The sequence below is a fragment of the Protomyctophum bolini genome (genome assembly GCF_963924005.1).
Source record: "Protomyctophum bolini genome assembly, chromosome: 22".
Taxonomy (NCBI): Eukaryota; Metazoa; Chordata; class Actinopteri; order Myctophiformes; family Myctophidae; genus Protomyctophum; species Protomyctophum bolini.
This window is the reverse complement of record NC_137883.1, coordinates 14,271,892-14,291,266: the sequence shown is the minus strand read 5'-3', so window position 1 is coordinate 14,291,266 and position 19,375 is coordinate 14,271,892. Positions and strand designations below refer to the sequence as shown.

The window sequence follows — 19,375 nt, the reverse complement described above, 5'->3', positions numbered from 1 at the left end:
GAGAAAGAAAACACACGCACGCACACGCACACACACACGCACACGCACACGCACATACGGACGCGCGCACACGTCAGGTGAAAGCTTGGAAGAATCTCCTGAATACCATTCTCTCCGGTTGTCAAAACAAAGGTTGGTCTCCAACCACAACAAGATGTGAAAATATCCACTTTCTCAGCATTGAAACGGAGCCAAATTGAGGAGAAATGATCCCAGGCCGGCTTTATTGTTGTTCTTCTGTGCATCTGACGCTGGTACAATCCACACGGATTACTGCAACACGTGTTTACTCCTCCTTTTGGACTGAGAGATTTTTTTTTAACTTAAAACCCACATCCTAGAGGGCACAGTAGAGGGAAAGTGATGAAGAGGCAGGCAGAGAAAGTCCTGGAAGGTCAACAACATCAAGGAATGGACTGGCTGCAGCCTCCAAACCCTGCTGTATGCACAGCAGAATGGACTGGCTGCAGCCTCCAAACTCTGCTGTATGCACAGCAGAATGGACTGGCTGCAGCCTCCAAACCCTGCTGTATGCACAGCAGAATGGACTGGCTGCAGCCTCCAAACCCTGCTGTATGCACAGCAGAATGGACTGGCTGCAGCCTCCAAACCCTGCTGTATGCACAGCAGAATGGACTGGCTGCAGCCTCCAAACCCTGCTGTATGCACAGCAGAATGGACTGGCTGCAGCCTCCAAACCCACATGTATGCACAGCAGAATGGACTGGCTGCAGCCTCCAAACCCTGCTGTATGCACAGCAGAATGGACTGGCTGCAGCCTCCAAACCCTGCTGTGTGCACAGCAGAATGGACTGGCTGCAGCCTCCAAACCCTGCTGTGTGCACAGCAGAATGGACTGGCTGCAGCCTCCAAACCCTGCTGTGTGCACAGCAGAAGATCGAGAGCGCTGGAGATTTCCCTGACTTCCCTATACGGCCCCCTAGGCCATGGGATACGGCCCCCTAGGCCATGGGATACGGCCCCCTAGGCCATGGGATACGGCCCCCTAGGCCATGGGATGAGTGAGTGACCGACCGTAAAAAGTTACTTTCCACCAGTGCCATGCAGTAGAAGGGGGGGGGGGGATTATTTCATTTCATTGGAATTCGAAGAAGGGATTAGGGATCAATATTAGATGACGGCATGACATTTCACAATGTCGCTAGCTTTTTGTAAATGTTAATATGTTAATATATGTTAATGTTAATATTCTCAACACCCAGGGGTCCAAATGTCTGTAAATCTGAGAGTGAACAGGATTTTACAGTGTACAGTAGATTGGGTGTCCCAAAGGTTAAAAAAAGGTCATTACATGTGGGGTCAGGGGGTGGCAGTGGATCAGGGGTAGAGTGGCCGGTAGAACGGCCGGATGGGAACCACAAGGTTCTCAGTTCGATCCTGGGTTAGTGTCGAAGTGTCCTTGAGCAAGACACTGTGCCTTGCATGGTTTCCTCCGCCATTGGTTGAATGAATGTGTGTGTAAATGGGTGAATGTTATGCACAATCTGTAGGCCTACAATAAAGCGTTCTGGATAAAAGCACTATATAAATGCACCATTTCATATTTATTTAACTAATGCACATCAAACAGAGAGAGAATCCAGTTCGGATCCAGCGTGGTACATTCGGCTTTTCCAAGTGTCTACTCTACGTGAACACGATTGGCCCTGTGTTCGCTGCACCTGCAGTAGAGAGTGTTGGGGGGGGGGCGAGTAGGACGGAGGTGGGGGCTCCTCACTCACATGGCAGGTGAGTCAGTAGGATGTACAAATGTGTGTGGGAAGGAATCAATTGGCATAACAACTAAATTGGGGAGGGGAAAAGGGGTAAAGAGCACCCCCCACCTCTGCAAAAACAAATATTCGCAGTAATTACGCTCTGCACAGCTAAGGGACCCCACACACGATGCCACAAAACAAAAGAAAACTGTCCGCCTTTTAACCAACGGGACACTACGTGACATTCATGACAACCACAACTTTACAAATTGCTCATGAGGGGCTCACGATCGGCCGGTAATTGCACCCTTTAAACTTTTTTGATATATAGACATCATATGCCCCCCTCGTAATCCTGCAGGACTTGAGCAGCTGTCACCACGCGGCCGCTATAAATCTGACGCCGCCACTGGCTTTCAAAGTGCTTGACGTTAAGCTCTCCGTCAACAGCGAGCGTGGCTATAAATCCAGCGACACTGTCACGCTGGTTTCTCTCTGTTATTGGACCGGTCCGGGCCACAAAACAAGCCTTCTTCAATGAACAGCACACTCGTTTCATTGTTGTTTTGGTTGTATGACACCGGCTGCCACAGTGTGCTGCAGTGCAAACACACACGGTGCCGTGTCGGGGATATAAAACCATGTATGTCCGTATTGTACCCATTAACACATCGACTTCCAAGGATGTATTTCGACGCATGTCAATCCAAAGCCCGCACCACCAAGGGCGTTTTTTGTGTTTACCATAGCGTTAGAAGGAGAACTCCTTCTAACACTATGGACCAGAGCTAGTGTATGTCCAAAAACTTGTTACTTGTCAGGATCCAAATTCATGACTAGCAAAAAAAAAAAGACAAAGGCAGATCTACAGGTTCAAAATGAACCGCAATGTGTTTGTAGATCTGCTATTTCCGCCAGATTTGTGTGGCGCTGTAATCTGACGCAATAGGGCATTCATTTACAAAAAAAAAACATAAAAATACGGAGATAAGAGGTTTCTGCCTTACAGCAACAAAATATTGAACCAATGAAAAGTATAAAAAATGGCGTGTGACTAAATAATAACTACGTTGGATCAAAGTAACAGCATTGGACATGCAAGGTTTCCGTACGACAGCAGAGAAATGTCTTATCTTCATTTTGTGTTTTTCGTAACTTAACCCATTCTGACCGGGCACCCATTTTGGTGTTGGCATCATGTTATGCTTTAGCTATTGAAAAATAGCAGATCTACAAGCTCATATCGCGCCACCGAGTGGCGCGATACGAGCTTGTAGGTCTGCTATTTTTGAAAAATTCGAAGAACGACTGACATTTTTAGAATCTGATCTCAGGTCAGAATGGGTTCATCAGACCAGTGTGTGTCCAGTGGAAACCTCGTATGAATCTGATCTCAGGTCAGAATGGGTTAACACTGTACGTAATCGTACTACAGCGTCACACAAAAGCATCAAACGTAGTTTGGAATATATGAGGTTTTCATTCGACAGAGACGTAATGCTTTTTGTTTAGTCTGGAAGTGAGGAGAAAAACCCTGTCGCCCGGTGCCAAGCTAGCCATTACATGATGCGTTTTTATAGGACAAGCAATGAATAGCTGTGCTTTATAGCACTGCATTAAGGCAACAAGTGATAAATAAAACAGCGGACTCCAAACATCGTCTTCTGCTTCGCTCTCGAGTCTCGACAGAGAAGTCACAAATGGGAGCACAGCAGTACCCTCATTGCCGGAAAAGTCCCCGGTTTGATTCTCTTGAGCAAGTAAGGCACTGAACCACCCTGACTGCTCCAGTGGAGCTGCTCAGTGGCCAACATTATATTAGACTGTGGTTGTACTGGTCGGCACCCAGATTTGTGTGTGTGCGTGTGTGTGTGTGTGTGTGTGCAGGGCGTGCATGGTTGGAAATAAGCATCTTAGCTTAGCTACCTCCCTGGGTAAATAAAGTTAAAAGAAGAAATGACACAGTCGTATTATACGAGCTAAGAAAAAGAATCACGACTCTAAATCTGCCAAATGATGATGTCACTGGTAGGCATTTTTCTGAATTGTCCGCAGTCCTCCCATGAGACACAGACCAAGTAAAAATAATGGTGCCATCTTATTTTAATTTTATTAGGGAGGACTAATTATATGAAGACAGGTTGAAAATGGGTGAAGTTCTCCTTAAAGATGGCCATCACCAAACACAAGGCAAACCAGGCAAACTTAATGAACTGGTTGGCGTGTCCACATAAAAACAATATTTTAACAAATACTGTAACAAAAAAGTAGAGGGAAAGTGATGAAGAGGCAGGCAGAGAAAGTCCTGGAAGGTCAACAACATCAAGGAATGGACTGGCTGCAGCCTCCAAACCCTGCTGTATGCACAGCAGAATGGACTGTCTGCAGCCTCCAAACCCTGCTGTATGCACAGCAGAATGGACTGGCTGCAGCCTCCAAACCCTGCTGTATGCACAGCAGAATGGACTGGCTGCAGCCTCCAAACCCTGCTGTGTGCACAGCAGAATGGACTGTCTGCAGCCTCCAAACCCTGCTGTGTGCACAGCAGAATGGACTGGCTGCAGCCTCCAAACCCTGCTGTATGCACAGCAGAATGGACTGGCTGCAGCCTCCAAACCCTGCTGTATGCACAGCAGAATGGACTGGCTGCAGCCTCCAAACCCTGCTGTATGCACAGCAGAATGGACTGTCTGCAGCCTCCAAACCCAAACAAAAAAGTGTACATAATAATAATATCTGATGATCATGTTTTAGGGTGGAAAAAATCACGGCACTCCAATGTTGGTCTGAAAGGTTCTTCCTGGGACAAAAATCACAAACTGGTTGGTTGTGAGGATAAAAGTAAAAGGTTTGGTTGTGCGTACAAAGTAAATACGAGGACAAAGTAAGAACATAGATAGAGGAGACCACATTCACCCCCTTGTCTACACCGACGCGGTGCAGACTTATCATTTTTCCACGTGTTTGTGTTCGACAGGACACAGACTCGAGTTAAGGCCGACACTTACCGATGTAGTTTTTAGACATGGCCACTTCTTTTATTTCGATGTGTACGGAGCCCCTCGGTATCTGGACCACCTCCATGTAACCTGAAAGAAAAGGCCTATGGCATTAGAATTGTGCTTACGGTGACACCCGCAACCTGTCAACAACAGTACAACAGTTCAGTACAAGCACAGTGCTTATCCCATGGAAACCCTGTCTGAAAAGAGGCTGTGCCAAGGACCACCCCAGAAGAGAAGATTCATTTAAAAAAAATCTTGGTTATTCAAAACTTACCAAACATTTTCGACAAGCAGTTGCTTTTGCAAGATTCAAATACAAAAATAGTAGCAGATCGACAAGTCAAAGCGCTGTCACTTCGCGCCGCGTTTGGAGATTGCGAATCTGCTACTTTTGATCCCTTCTGGCTCCCAAACTATGGAATGAACTGCCCATTGCAGTTAGAACTGCAGACACACGTACTCCCCATCTTCGGCCGTAGTCTGAAGACTCACCTCTTCAGACTCCACCTAGCACTGGTCGAAGCCTCGACGACCCTGCAGGCTTATGCAAAGGCTAGGTCATTATTGACCATTCTATAGTGTTTATAGTTTCAATGTACAGATTATACCATTTTTCAATCGCTCTTCATTAAGATTGTCTGCTAAATGCCTAAATTGTAAATTGTATAGTATCAGGGGATCAGGGGATTGTCAGGTTCAACCCCATGCAAGGTTGTGCATGGCATTATCCTTCAGAAAACCAATACTTATACTTTAGGTGGTATGGATCATGTCAGGTCAAGATGCATAGAGCACGGATGGAAATGTGTGTTCACCCAAAAAGGACAAGGGGATTGTGAAGAAAGCCACAAAACAAATCCACCCCCCTTTCCCCAAACACATACACACAGTATTTTTAGACACTTTACTGGCCATACCATAGAAGGAGAAATATGTTTTTTTCTCTCTCTCTCTCTCTCTCTCTCTCTCTCTCTCTCTCTCTCTCCCTCTCTCTCTCTCTCCAATTTTCAATACTTTTACTCCACTACATGTAGTAGATTTGACTGCACTACACTTTTTGAAAACTTTAGTTATTAGTTACTTTGTGGATTTAGATTATTATTACAAAACCTACTGTACATTAAACACTTCAGCCCTATATACATTTCGGACATTTGAAAATAGTCAATCTCCAAGCTCGCAAGGCATTGTGGGCTTGTAGATCTGCTAGTTTCATAATATTTGTATACATTTTACGGTATACACCGGACATTCTGCATAACGACTACTTCTACTTTTGGTACTTTTTCATACCAATACGTTTGTACTTTTACTCAAGTACATTTTGAATTCCGGACTTTTACTTAGAATAGTTCTTCATTTCGTACTTTTACTTAAGTAAAACATTTTAGTACTTTTTCCACCACTGCTCTCTGAGGCCTGATTTATACTTTGTCATACGGTGGTGCCTCACACCGAGAATAGGCGACCTACAAGCTCACAGCGCGTGGCGTACACGACACGTTGTGAGCTTGTAGGCCAGCTATTCTTGACGGTGCGCGCTGCACCGTCGTACGAGGGAGCATAAATGATGCATTACTCTCTCTCTGTAGACTGGAGAATGTCTCTCCACACAGAGAGCCAAGTTAGCATACCGCTATCTCTGTCCCTGATTCCCTTCACTGGATGACGTCATTAATAGGAATATATATTTTGACAGCATGCTCTAAACGGGGGGTTTGGGGGAGAAACCTCCTATCTCCCATGTTTCATTTGTTTTTCTTCTAAATGTTTTATTCAAATTTGTGCACCTAGTGCCAATTGCCTAAGCTGTAATCCTGGGCGCTACTCTCCCCCTGCCAACCTGGGGAGAGTCCCGAACTGAGCTGATGCTTCCTTCAATGCATGAGGAGTGAACAGGCCGGATCTTATCACCTGACAGGGGGGAGTTTCTTTGTTAGGACACACTGTAGCGTGTGGAAGGAACACGTTATTCCGACCAGTTCCTTTCCCCTCCATCAGGCTGGCCAGGGGGGAGGCAGTATAGTGACCAGGATTACTGCATTTTTTGTGAGGGTACCTACCTACACTAGGGGACATGGGGAGAACATGCAAACTCCACAGTCCACACAGAAAGGCCCTTTCGCCAAATCCACTAGGGTATGGGCACTGATGACCCAGAGAAGAAAACACGCCCATAGCCGCTTTATACACAGGACCTTCTAACTGTGAGGTGACAGCGCTACCGACTTTACTTTTGTGTAAATTAAAGGCCTACTCCAAACACCATACAAGAGTGTCACCCAAAAGTAGTGAAACTAGCAGATCTACAAGCTCACAAGATCAGACTATTTTCACTATTTATTTGTAATAATAAAGGTTTTCCTTCAGACAGTGGTAATATGCCTTATCATTGGTTGACAAAAAAAAAGGGGAAAATACACATCTCCATGAAAGAAAAAAATAATATATCTACTTGGCTTCAATGATCTTTTGGCTCACAGACAAATCCATCTTTTTGCCAAGAAGACAATGAGTTCCTGCATTTCCATCTTGTTTTCTTCACAGAGGACTTTTATCTACCAAGAAAGTGACTCAACGTTTTGTTGCACGTGGTAACCAGGGCCAAAACACACACACCGCAATTCTCTGAGCCTCTACGTCACGGGCTGTGTTCCCTCTTATTTTTTTCGCCAGTCTGAACAAAATACTGGAACCCTCTGGAGAGGAACTTTAACGACTGCCGAGCAGAGTCTGACGTGTGCACCGGCGGTCACCTTGACCCACCTGTCCGACCGTTCATCACGTTAATTTACGGCTTATTCGATACGTCTTCGCTAGTTCACACAGATACACTCGATATGTTTATTCCATGAAGACCTCAGGAGGCCGATTCCACAAAATGTCTTCTAAATCCTAACTACTAAAACTGTTAAAATAATAATAAAAATGTATGTTGCTTACATGAGTGGTTCGCAAACTTTTTCATGTCAAGGACCCTGAGAATGATATGTATTTGGCCAAGCTCACATGCATGCATGTGTGTGGTGTTTTACCTCCTCTGGGCAGAGACTCGTTGAACAGGCCCTCTGTGGTCTCACAGGTGCTGCCGTCGCCTCCACACACGCGACACCTGTCCTCCTTGGCGTCTGAGCTCAGGATGTTGTCACAGCCCACATGCTGTAGAGGACAACACACCATACTGTCTGAATATACTGCCACAGCCCACATGCTGTCAGTCAGTCAGTCACTCCATCTATCTCTCTCTTCAGCACATGTGCACATCACAGCAGTGTGTGCGTGTGCGTGCGTGCGTGCGTGCGCGGCGTGCTTGTATGTGAAAAAGGTTCCAGAGGTTTAGGCAGTCAACCCAGAGAGCCAATCCCAAACACTAGAAATAAACCTGTTCAAATAAACCTGTGCTAGTCCTTAGTTGGGACACACACACACACACACACACACACACACACACACACACACACACACACACACACACACACACCTCATTGTGAGCTTGCATGCATAAAACAATGCCAAATTCTGGCTCCCTATTACTAAACAACATAAGGCCGGTATTGTCCCGCCACTCAACGTGCAATTTTACATGTATTTTAATCATTTGTTTAATAAACAAAAAAAACACCCAAATTGTAATAACCACAATGCCTTGACACAATGTCTTTTCATAACGTCCCCAATATGTCTGCCGTGTGAATTTCCTGTTCTACTGGTTCATAAACACAATGTATGCTCAACTGTGCTGCCTGCAGCCTGCCGGTGGCTGATAACAGAGTAGAAGACAGTCCTGTACAATCACAATCACATGTTCTGTATAGAGGCTATGAGCGTGACATCATCATCGTACCCGGAAGTCATGCCGGGAACGCCTACTGAGTGGCAAAAAACAACAACAAAAAAACAGTCTGGCCTTGACAGCCCATTCATCCAAACAGAAAAGTCCTATCTGATTGTATTAAACAACGTTAAACTCACCAACATTGCAGCTGTACGGAAAGCTTGAATTACCCTCTTTCTGAAAAGTGTTTGTTTCCCAAAAATGCACCATAGACATGTACAGTAATGAGCTACGAAATTCCTTGCAAGTGACAAGCACTTGAATTCAATAATGCAATGTCCTGCTGCTTCCTGCATTATGTGACATTTAGAAACAGGACTGCCGAGTGACTTCCAACGAGTGCTTCCAAACTCCAACACTCCATGCTGCTCAATCTCAGTCTAGATGAGGGGGGCGTGTCCCGGTGGAAAAGTGATGCATGTGCATACTCTCTATTGGAGAACAGTGTATATCATTTAGTGTATACAATTTGCTGTCGGGGCATAAACCTTGTATTTCCATAGTGAACCTATTAAGACCTGAGGCCGACTGTTTTCTGAAAAACGAATGTTGCTACAGTGGTGCACAGAACATTTCCATATCAATGACCCCCAAAATGATAAATGATTATTAAGTAGTTTGTTCCAGGGACCTCCAGAACAAAGACTTTATTTATTTATGTATTTACTTATTTATTTGATTGTTTGTTTGTTTGTTTATTTATTTATTTGCCAAAAAACGATTGGGTCGTGAGTGTGGTGCACCACCACCACGTGTTTGTGTCCCTCTTACCTTGCATTCTCCGTTGATGCAGATGTCCAGGGAATCAGCCTGGCAGCGTGTGCCGTCGATGACGGCGGGCGAGCGCTCAGTATAGAAGTTATAGCCCTCCGCTAAGCAGTTCAGCGCACAGGGCTTCACGCCACCTGCCACACAACACAATACACATTGAGAGGATCGTGGCTGTAGTGCATAGACTACAGTACCCATGGTGCATTTGCTGTATGGACTTCCATACCAGGAACGGATCACACTTTGGACACCACCATGTATAATGAAGGAGGCGGGACGCCATGGAGTAATGGCCACAACTTAGTGACCAGGAAGTCCATACAGCTAATGCATCATAGATACTGTCTATGCACTACTGCTACAAGAATAAATTACAAATAAACTGTAGTTCAGTCCCACACTGAAATCTTAGGGAGAGAATATTTTGGGGGGGACGAAGATCTGTAAGCTTAACACAACGAGTTGTAAGCATTTGTAGATTTGTGAAATAATTCGGGGAACTACCATGACCCAAATTAGGGCATATTTTCAGAAAAAAAAGACACATCTATACGGTCTAACTGTTATTAGTATCCTAGCATGAAAACTACGAATGCCTGTCCAGCGGGGGGGGGTGGGGGGGGGGGGGGGGGGGTAATAGGACCCCAAACAGCAGCGGGGTCATCAAACGCACTGCAGGAATCTGAGGAATTCTTTGGCCATCAAAAGAAGCCTCCTCACTGTTGGTGTTAGCTGGGTACACAAGAAAGACAGAAAGAAAGAAAGAAAGAAAGACAGACAGACAGACAGACAGACAGACATCGCTTCCCACCCTAGGGCCCCGGGACCACCAAAGGGTCACAATGGACCCTTACAGGTCTGTAAACTCACTGACAGCCCAGCGAGTCAGTAGGATACAACAGCAGTGACTGACAACACAGAAATGTGTGTGGGGGCCTAGGCCATGGCTCAATGGTCCAGGCACCTTGGCTGGCAGTGGTAATCCAGTCTGGCAGTGTGCCATATGGGTTCGATTCCCGATCCCGACGGTCTTTACTGCATGTCTTCCCCCCAAGAAATGTATGTGGGGAGGGAGGAATCAACTGGCATAAAAAGGTGGAAAAAAGAATGGTAATGAATGAATGAATGTATTTGTGAACTCACCTCCAGTGTAGGGCTTCCAGTTGTAGTACTTCCCGCGGAACGGCATGCTGTCGAAGTCTGCACACTGCTTCTCGCGGAAATCGCGAGATCCCACGGGGCACGCCTACAACACAAGATGGGAATATCGTCAGGGCAGAAACCTCTTATCTTCATATTTAAACATTTTTTACGTAAATCAACGCCCTACCTGATCATACTACAACTTGTCTGCTACTTTTTATGCTTTTGAATTTGAATCCCGAAAAGTAACAGTTCTGGACATATGAGGTTTCCATCCGACAGAGAAGATAATGCACAAACATATTAGTTTTGTTTTTTTGAGAGCCAGCTTTGTTGTTCATGCGGTGCTCTGTGAGGGATAATAGAACACACAGTCGGTCTATGGCTGTGGCTAATTAGAAACACAAAGACAGCCCTGGATGCCAGAGACACACATCTCTCTGCTTCTAGATGGGTGTTTCTGGTACTCTTTGCTTGGATGTTGCTCCAGCGAGAGGGGGGGGGGGTGCACATTATTGGTGAGAAGGGGTCCCCCAAATCACCCCCCCCCCCCCCCCCTCCTCCGGGGACAAATAAAGGCTCTTAGTGAGTCCAGGGTCAAAGCCGTAATTCACAGCCAGAGAGTGTTCCGATCCAATGTCGGCGCTTTAGAGCCTTGAAACCCACGCTGGAGGGTGAGTGACTTTCATTACCACTTAATCACATGAGACCCTGCGGGTCGGCCTAATCTGGAAGAACATACTGGAACTTAACCACATGAGACCCTGTGGGTCGGGTCGGCCTATTCTGGAAGAACATTCTGGAAGAACATTCAGCAAGAATAGGTGAACTTGAACAGTGGTTCTCAAAGGGGAGGGGGGGGGGGGGATTGGTATACAATCCCAATTATTATCACACAATTCACTAGGTCTGAGAACCGCTGATCTGAAAGCTCACGATCGGCTATTTCCGCCAAAGAGATATTGGGCCCTATCTTGCCGCGCCGCCTTACCCCTTATCCCTAAACGTTTTTGTGCCATTGTTTTACTATTTTGAAAAAATAATTTTAAGTAGTTCAAATAGCCGATCTACAAGCTCACATTTTAAAATGTTTTTCAAAATAGTAGACTATAACATACTGTATGGCTAAGTTTAGGCATAAGGGGTAAGGCAGTATTTATATCAGCCAGATGACATCTTACGTTGTATTTTCTGCCCTAAACAAACTTTAAAATAAAAGTCCACAGATTTGACTGGCCTATGACGTAATTTCGGAAAGCAATGCATTGGAGGGGCTATAGCGCCGCTCAAAAAGTAATAGACCCCCCCCCCACCCACACCCCCCCGGTGGAGAAGGCACACAGGGGTTGAAGAGGTAAAGTAATAGACCCCCCCCCCCACACACACACACACACACACACACACACACACCCCCGGTGGAGAAGGCACACAGGGGTTGAAGAGGTAAAGTAATAGACCCCCCCCCCACCCACACACACACACACACACACACACACACACCCCCGGTGGAGAAGGCACACAGGGGTTGAAGAGGTAAAGTAATAGACCCCCCCCCCCCACACACACACACACACCCACCCACCCACACCCCCGGTGGAGAAGGCACACAGGGGTTGAAGAGGTTGAAGTGTCAGCCGATCCGGCAGCTCTTTAAGCGGTAGTGCACATCAAACTTAAGCCGATTGCGTCAGAAGAACAACATGGTTAACACAGCTGCGGTGATGTTGCAACGCTGATGGATTGACGACTGAATACCAGACAGGTTACACATCATGGCCTGATACAATGTTTGATTCTCTCTCTCTTTTTATTTGTTTTTAATGAACGGCCACTGGAATAGTCCGACCAAACTAAAAGAGACCAACCAATTATCACCAATTATTTGACTTTCAAATTCAACCTGTCTTAAAGCGAAACCAGCTCAATTTGTCACTGATTGTCATCTTTAACATTATACCGTAGTTGTTTTGTCTCCTGTACTGATGTTTACTTGTCTTGTATTGATATGTCTGTGTTTTGTATTTATATATATATATCACCAATTTTATCTCTACGGATCTGAAATTGTTGAATAATGGTAAATAAATTAATAAATATATCGTATTCATCGCTGCCGGATGGGAACCTTTGGGTGCATAACCGTTCTGTTTTTGTGTGTGTGTGTGTGTGTGTATGTGTGAGAGAAAGCTAGAGCCGTGTGCATGTTTGTGTACATACAGTGACTGTCTGCCTGCCTGTGTGCGTGCGTGCGTACTTTGGAAGGCAGTGCGGTCGGGGACTCGGGGGAATGAAATATTGGTTTGAGATGTTGTTTGTTGTCCAAAGTAAACACTCACTGCTTGCTCTCAGCTGTTATTTTTAAGACTGCGGTTGAATATCCAACGGGGCCCCTAACTGGCTCAATTTTCACCTTCACCAAAAAAATAAAAAAATAAATACAAAATTATATATATATATATATATATATATATATATATATATTTATATATACAGTATACATTTATACATATTTATATAAAGAAACGGCCACCTAAATATAGTTAAAACTGAGTTTATGAACTTCCAGCCATGCAAAATATAGCTTTTTAGAGCAAGGCTCGAGACAAAAAAAGGGTCACAGATTGCTTTTCATGGAATCCGCAGGGGGAAATAGCATTGTGTGATTGACAAAACAATGTCTCAATGGAAAAGGACAAACAGTGCTTTAAACAATGGATGAGAAAAAAATAAAAATCATACAACAAAATAAATGAACAAAATTCACCATAGAAATTCAAATAGCTAATCGTGACCCTATGCAGTTTTAGTTTATTTTTATTTTCGTCTTATTGTCCGGGACTAAAACCAATGTCCATAATATAGGATTCAAATATAGCAGATCTACAACTTCATAGTTTGTTGCTTGACGCCGCGTTTCGAGCTTGTAGATCTGCTCCTTTTGATGCTTTGTGTGATCAAGTATACGGGGGTTGATTTGAACAAACAAAAAAATGGATATAAGAGGTTTCTGCCCGACAGCATTGATATGCTTAGTTGACCGGGGTCACTCAGGGCTCTGTACTTGGGCCAGCCTAAAAAAACTAACCTCAAAACAGCGCCCCACCCACTCGGGAGAAACACTGGGAGAAGAGGGAGTCCGAAAGAAAATGGGCTCTCCCATATGCACTGTCATCCTCCGACAAGGCAATGCCAAACACACACACACACACACACACACAAGGAGCAGCGATTCACCAGCGAGGGAAAAAAAAGGAAAAAAAAGAAAAGAAAGGAGGATGAGCAGCCATGCTGCGACGGGCCAAACCCATTCCAGGTCGGAGGAGCGCTTCAACAGACCCAAACTGAACTGCTGCAGCCATTACAAACCAGAGGCACAGCATCCATCACAATGTACAGTTTAGTTTCCTATAGTCACTTGTATACTTTTGCTCCATATACACCAAGCAGACCGACTGCAATAGGGGGACCAAGAAGCAGTGGTGGACAAAGTAGTGTACTATATACTCAAGTGTTCAATATTACAAAGTACGGTGTACATTGTCATAAATGGTCATAAATGGATAGAAATTGGTCACAAAATACACAAAATTACGTTCTGTGCTTGTAGATTTGAAAAACTGTAAGTTTTTTTTGCCAAGCCATCAGCTTGGCAATATACATACAGTAATATATATATATATATATATATATATATATATATATATATATATATATATATATACTGTATATAATGTTGAATTGGTTTGGTGTCAGATTCTGTGTCTAGGTGAGACGTGACCTTTGACACAAACTAAATGTCTCAATAGACAATACAACCATCCTGATCGTATAAGTGAATATTGCATTAACGACATATACTCTGCCATACAGATTGGGCAAAAGGCTTTAAGTACAAAAAGGCTTTAAGTAAGAGAGTAGTCAAGTAAATGCACTCAGTGTCCACCGAACAGTGCTGGCATAATGAACTCACGTCGGTGTTACATGATCTGTAGCGCTTCCTCTCTCCCAGACAGTACTTGCCTCCTCCTGAAGGGCTGGGAGACACACAGAGAGAGAGAAGCAATGATTAGAACAAACCCTTTCATGTCAAGGACCCCCAAAATGATATTTATTTGGCTGCGGACCCCTCATCGCGCGTCATTTCGTGCCACGCGATGAGCTTATAGATCTGCTGAGATTTGATTTAAGCCAAAGTATGAAGTGGCTAAAATGATTGTGATGCCATATTAACTAATCTTGCAATTTTGCTGGGAACCCCCTGCTACCCCCGCAAGGACCTTTGGGGGTCCCCGAACCCCACCTTTAGAACCAATGGATTAGAAGCCAAACAGCTGGCTGCCAGCGCAGAGAGAGAGAGAGAGAGAGAGAGGAGAGCACGTCAGTCAATCACATCGATCATTACAATCATTCACAGATGAAATTTTGTATGAATACGTTATAGGCTTGTGACTTTCACTTTGTTTATTTCGCGCTGTTTGTTCACGTCTTCTGAAAAGAATTCCATGGTTTTTTAGATAACTACACAGAAGGATTAAAGTTCCGGCTGGAACCGAAACTGGTTCTTCAGAGTGAGGCCAAAAGACAAGAAACGATATCTGACCAAGGTCCTTTAAAACAACCCTTAACCCCGTAAATCAGTGGTTCCCAAACTGGGGGTCGGACGGGACCCCAAATCATTTTGGGAGGGTCCCGAGATGATTAGCATCACGACAATAAGGGAGCATAAGGCAGTAGGGACTCAGTAATAAGGCTGCGTAAAGGAAGTAATAAGAGCAGTGATATTTTTTTATTCACCAATATTTTTGTAACCGCGATCATCAACGATTTAGTCATGGGCCTGAATAAAGCTTGTTGGGGAAAAAACGCAATCTGTCATTTAATTAACTTCCGGTTAATTTTCCTCTTCCGGTTTCATCGAGCGCCTAGCAACCGTACATTGCATACGAGCGGAATCTAACGTCATCAATAAAAACCCTTATTTGGCCAGTGTACTCGTCAATGGCAGTGAACACGAACGGCTGGATTTGAATTGACGAGTATACTCAGTGAATGTGTCAAGTCTAACTATACTTGAGGGGACATTTTGGCCCTCACAACAAAGTGTTGGGCTAATACCAGTCCACCGGTAGCACCTGGCTGGATTGTGTCTGTGTGTTCAGCTCTGCTTGTGGCTTACTTTGCCTACTTACGCTGGGCTGTCACAGTGCCTCAGGGACGAGGACACGCCGCCGCCGCACGTCCTGCTGCACTCCCCCCACGAGGACCAGGGACCCCAGCCCCCGTTGACGCTCTGCGGCCACGTCCCGAACAGCACGCACTCGCCCTGGTAGCACCACTGAGCACGCACGCACGCACGCACGCACGCACGCACCACACACACACACACACACACACACACACACACACACACACACACACACACACACACACACACACAGACATTGGTTAGTTAAGGACATTTCAACTGACCCCCGGTTTTGTGTGTCGTTGTTGTTGGGCAGAAACCTCATCTCTCATGATGACTATAGAGATCATGTGTAGGTACTCGATTTGTGTGATGTAGGAATCTGTGTATATATATATATATATATACTTAACTATACTATATAATATATATATATATATATATATATATATACACACAGATCGGCCTTGTGGTGGCGCTATAATGTGAAAATTTTGGGGCAGAGGTTCTGCTCTGGTATGCAGGGAGTGTGTGTACAGTCGTCGTGAACGCTGAGTGCAATTTGAGGGAGATTTTGCATGCACTTTCCCAAGATTTACACATCAGCCTCATGGTGGCCTGGCCCATTCGTGTTTTTACCTACAACTGCACCGATCTGTGTACAACTTTGAATGCACACTCCCTAGAGGCCAAGGCAAAACCTTTGACCTGCATTTTTCACATCTGCTCTTTATAGCCCCACCAGGTGGCCGACCTATGTAAAACACTTTTTTTTATACTCCTTCAGATTTGATCTAAAGTCTATGGACTTTTAACACTGCCATCTAGTGTTCATTGGAGGTGGTTAGGTTCTGCCAGGGAAAAGACAGTTTTTCTCCCCATTTACATCCGGGTCTCCCAGCCTCGCAGAGCGAGAGAAGAAGCAGCAGCTTGTGTTAGCAGGAGCCCACCATGTTTATCTTTCGCCATGATCGGAGTCGGGAGCGATTCCATCAAAAATCACAAATCACACCCGAAACTCTGATGGATTGGCCAAAACCACGGACAGCGGAGCATTTTTCAGAGATAACAGCCGACAAAGATTCTACCCCCCCTGTTCCCCCTCACTGTATATGTTTCTTTTCCCTTTTTACCTACTATGATGATTTCCTTTTGACTATATAGTTGTGCATATTCGTACGTCTCTAAATGTTTTGATGAATTGAAAATGGTGGGCCCTATTGTAAACAAGTGTAATGCTTTATGGTGTCGTCCACTCACTGTTAACAGTTTTTGTATTGAGTTGTACTTGAAATGTACTGTAATTCTGCAAACTGTTAATAAATCAATCAATCAAAAAACTTTATATGGGTCCCTATGGCGTGCAGTGCACACGCGCACTCGTCCTTGTGCTGGGGGTGTCGAATGTGTTGCCTAGCAACTTGGACAGGACCAAAGGTTTTTTTTTTAGCGTAGTCGTTTGATATTGATATAGATATAAAGCATAGCCTATGGGTCTTGATTACAAAGCCGCAATATTGCGGCTTTGGCAGTAAATGTTTTAATGTTTGTTTAGAGCAGTTACAAACATTACCAGGCGCCCCTCATTTCACACGAGTGTGATTTAAAAGTTTGAGATCGCCTGTCCTAATCTACCCTTGTTTTATCTCTCTCTCACCCTCTCTCCCTCACTCTCTCAGAGCCTCTCTCTCTCCCCATCATTCCATCCCCCGTTTGGCAGGGCCTCTCTCCATTACACGCTGGGTGAGAAATGGCTGACATTCATAATTCCTTTGAAGTCCCCCCCAACCACCACCGCCACCACCAGCATGGAGCAGACAGCTTACACCACTGGCCTGTCCTAAAGCTTGGCCCAAAGCTGTTCCAAACAACCCCCACACACCCCCCAGGCTCAACCTGGGGGCCCCGCCTGTGCCTGTGCCTGTGCGTGTGTGTGTGTGTGTGTGTGTGTGTGTGTGTGTGTGTTGCCCTGTCCGCGGCCTCCTCCCTGAAAGACTCCAGTGATCCTGACAGTAATGGCGGGTGACAGCTCGTGACACTCTCCCATTCTTCCCGTTGAGACCTCGGACCATGAGGCGACAATAGCCGCTGTAATCCCATGTCAAAACTGTCTCTCTCCCTCTCTCTCTCTCGCCGAACCTGGACCTGCCATCCAACATGAACCCATGACCTACTAGTACAGCGCTGGCATGGCCTGGCATGGCATGTGTGTGTTACGGCATGTTTATCCGTGAATTTGTCTGTGTGTGTGCGTGCGTGCGTGCGTGCGTGCGTGCGTGCGTGCGTGCGTGCAGCTGGGAATGACGCTACCTTCCCAAACCGCCACAGATCAAAAGGAGAGACAGAACACGTCAGGTTTACATTGCACCAAAATAGCCAATGTGAGCTTGTTTGATCTGTCTGGGTTTTTTTAGTCTCTGGTGGTCATCAAATGATTGGCTTAAAGGAATGCGACAAAAACAATGAATTCAAGGCTTCATTGTGAATACTATGAAAACCTGGAAAACCTGCCGTTCCGTCCGTCACGCCACCATATATGGCCGTCAGTCCGTCACACCTTGTGACACGCTCCATATATGGACCTCTCCATATACTGTATGAAGATATACGACACTGACCTCATCAAACCCTGGATAGCCATACATGGAGAAGATCATTACTTAGATCTACATATATGGAGCTGGTCAGCAAGTCTACATCTGACCTCAAACCTCAAATCCTTAGATCTCCATATATGGAGCTGACCTGATGGTAATTCCGACGGGGCATTAGTCCGACATGCGGGAACAACGGTCGGACTAGCACTCAAACATGCGCAGCTCCCGTGCTTGCCGTTATGGTTAGGTTAGGGTTTGAGGTAGGTTTTCTGTCTAATGACTAACTAAAGCCTGTACCTCACCTGTTCTAACATTCCATATGTTGATCCTTCCCCACCCGTCCTTCCTCTTCGATGTCTTCCTTTTGACTGATACCTGTCAATTCAAACTCTAGACGGGCCTGCCCCAAAGTAATTAGTGCAGCCAAACTAGAGTTCTCAACAGGCCCGAATATTAAGGCTCGTCCCTACCTGTGCCCTCATCAAACCCTGTATACCCAAGACACTGCCCCCGCTGACACCCTTAGATCTCCATATACAGTATTTTCTGACATTCCATATGTTAATCTGACCTACCTGCGTGCGTGCGTGCGTGCGTGCGTGTGCATGCATGTGTGCACGTGTGTGTGTGTGTGCGTGTGTCTGTGTGCGTGTGTGTATGGGTGCACGTGCGTGTGTGACAGAGGACTCACCCCTTTCTCGATGCTGCCGGTCTGACACAGCGTCCCCTCGGCAGCAGGGATACTGTTGGTGACACATCGGTTGCTTTTGCTAAGGCACCAGAGCTCTCTACACACTTCCTAGGAAAGAAGGCAAAAGCAAGTTGGTCAGAATAAAGCAATGCACTGGACTGTGGAGTGACGTATTATCACCCATTAAGACCTGAGGCCAATGCTACAAATGCCTTCTAAATCGGTGGTTCTCAAAGGACCCCCAAATTGATATAATTCATATGGCCGCGGACATCCCGTCTCAAAATTATTAATAATAATAATACGTCCCAGGTGCATCCATGCGATGTATTTTTTTGTTATAGTTCTTCTATTTATAGTGACTCATAGGAATAGACTATGTGACAACCAGGTATAGTCTGGTGACCACCGGAGAGACGGGTGACAGCCG

At 45.4% G+C, this 19,375-nt stretch overlaps 1 protein-coding gene across 1 annotated transcript in view; it reads right to left on the bottom strand.

The window, feature by feature from the left end:
• Positions 1 to 19,375, bottom strand: part of adamts6 (ADAM metallopeptidase with thrombospondin type 1 motif, 6) — a 92,693-nt gene that overhangs the window by 32,838 nt on the left and 40,480 nt on the right. Inside the window, exons 12-18 of the mRNA XM_080755419.1 lie at positions 18,946 to 19,053; positions 15,662 to 15,807; positions 14,443 to 14,506; positions 10,473 to 10,575; positions 9,330 to 9,463; positions 7,759 to 7,882; positions 4,727 to 4,807 (exon numbers count right to left, since the gene is read on the bottom strand). Of these exons, the coding sequence (XP_080611545.1) occupies positions 4,727 to 4,807; positions 7,759 to 7,882; positions 9,330 to 9,463; positions 10,473 to 10,575; positions 14,443 to 14,506; positions 15,662 to 15,807; positions 18,946 to 19,053 (760 nt within the window). The remainder of the gene's footprint in view (positions 1 to 4,726; positions 4,808 to 7,758; positions 7,883 to 9,329; positions 9,464 to 10,472; positions 10,576 to 14,442; positions 14,507 to 15,661; positions 15,808 to 18,945; positions 19,054 to 19,375) is intronic.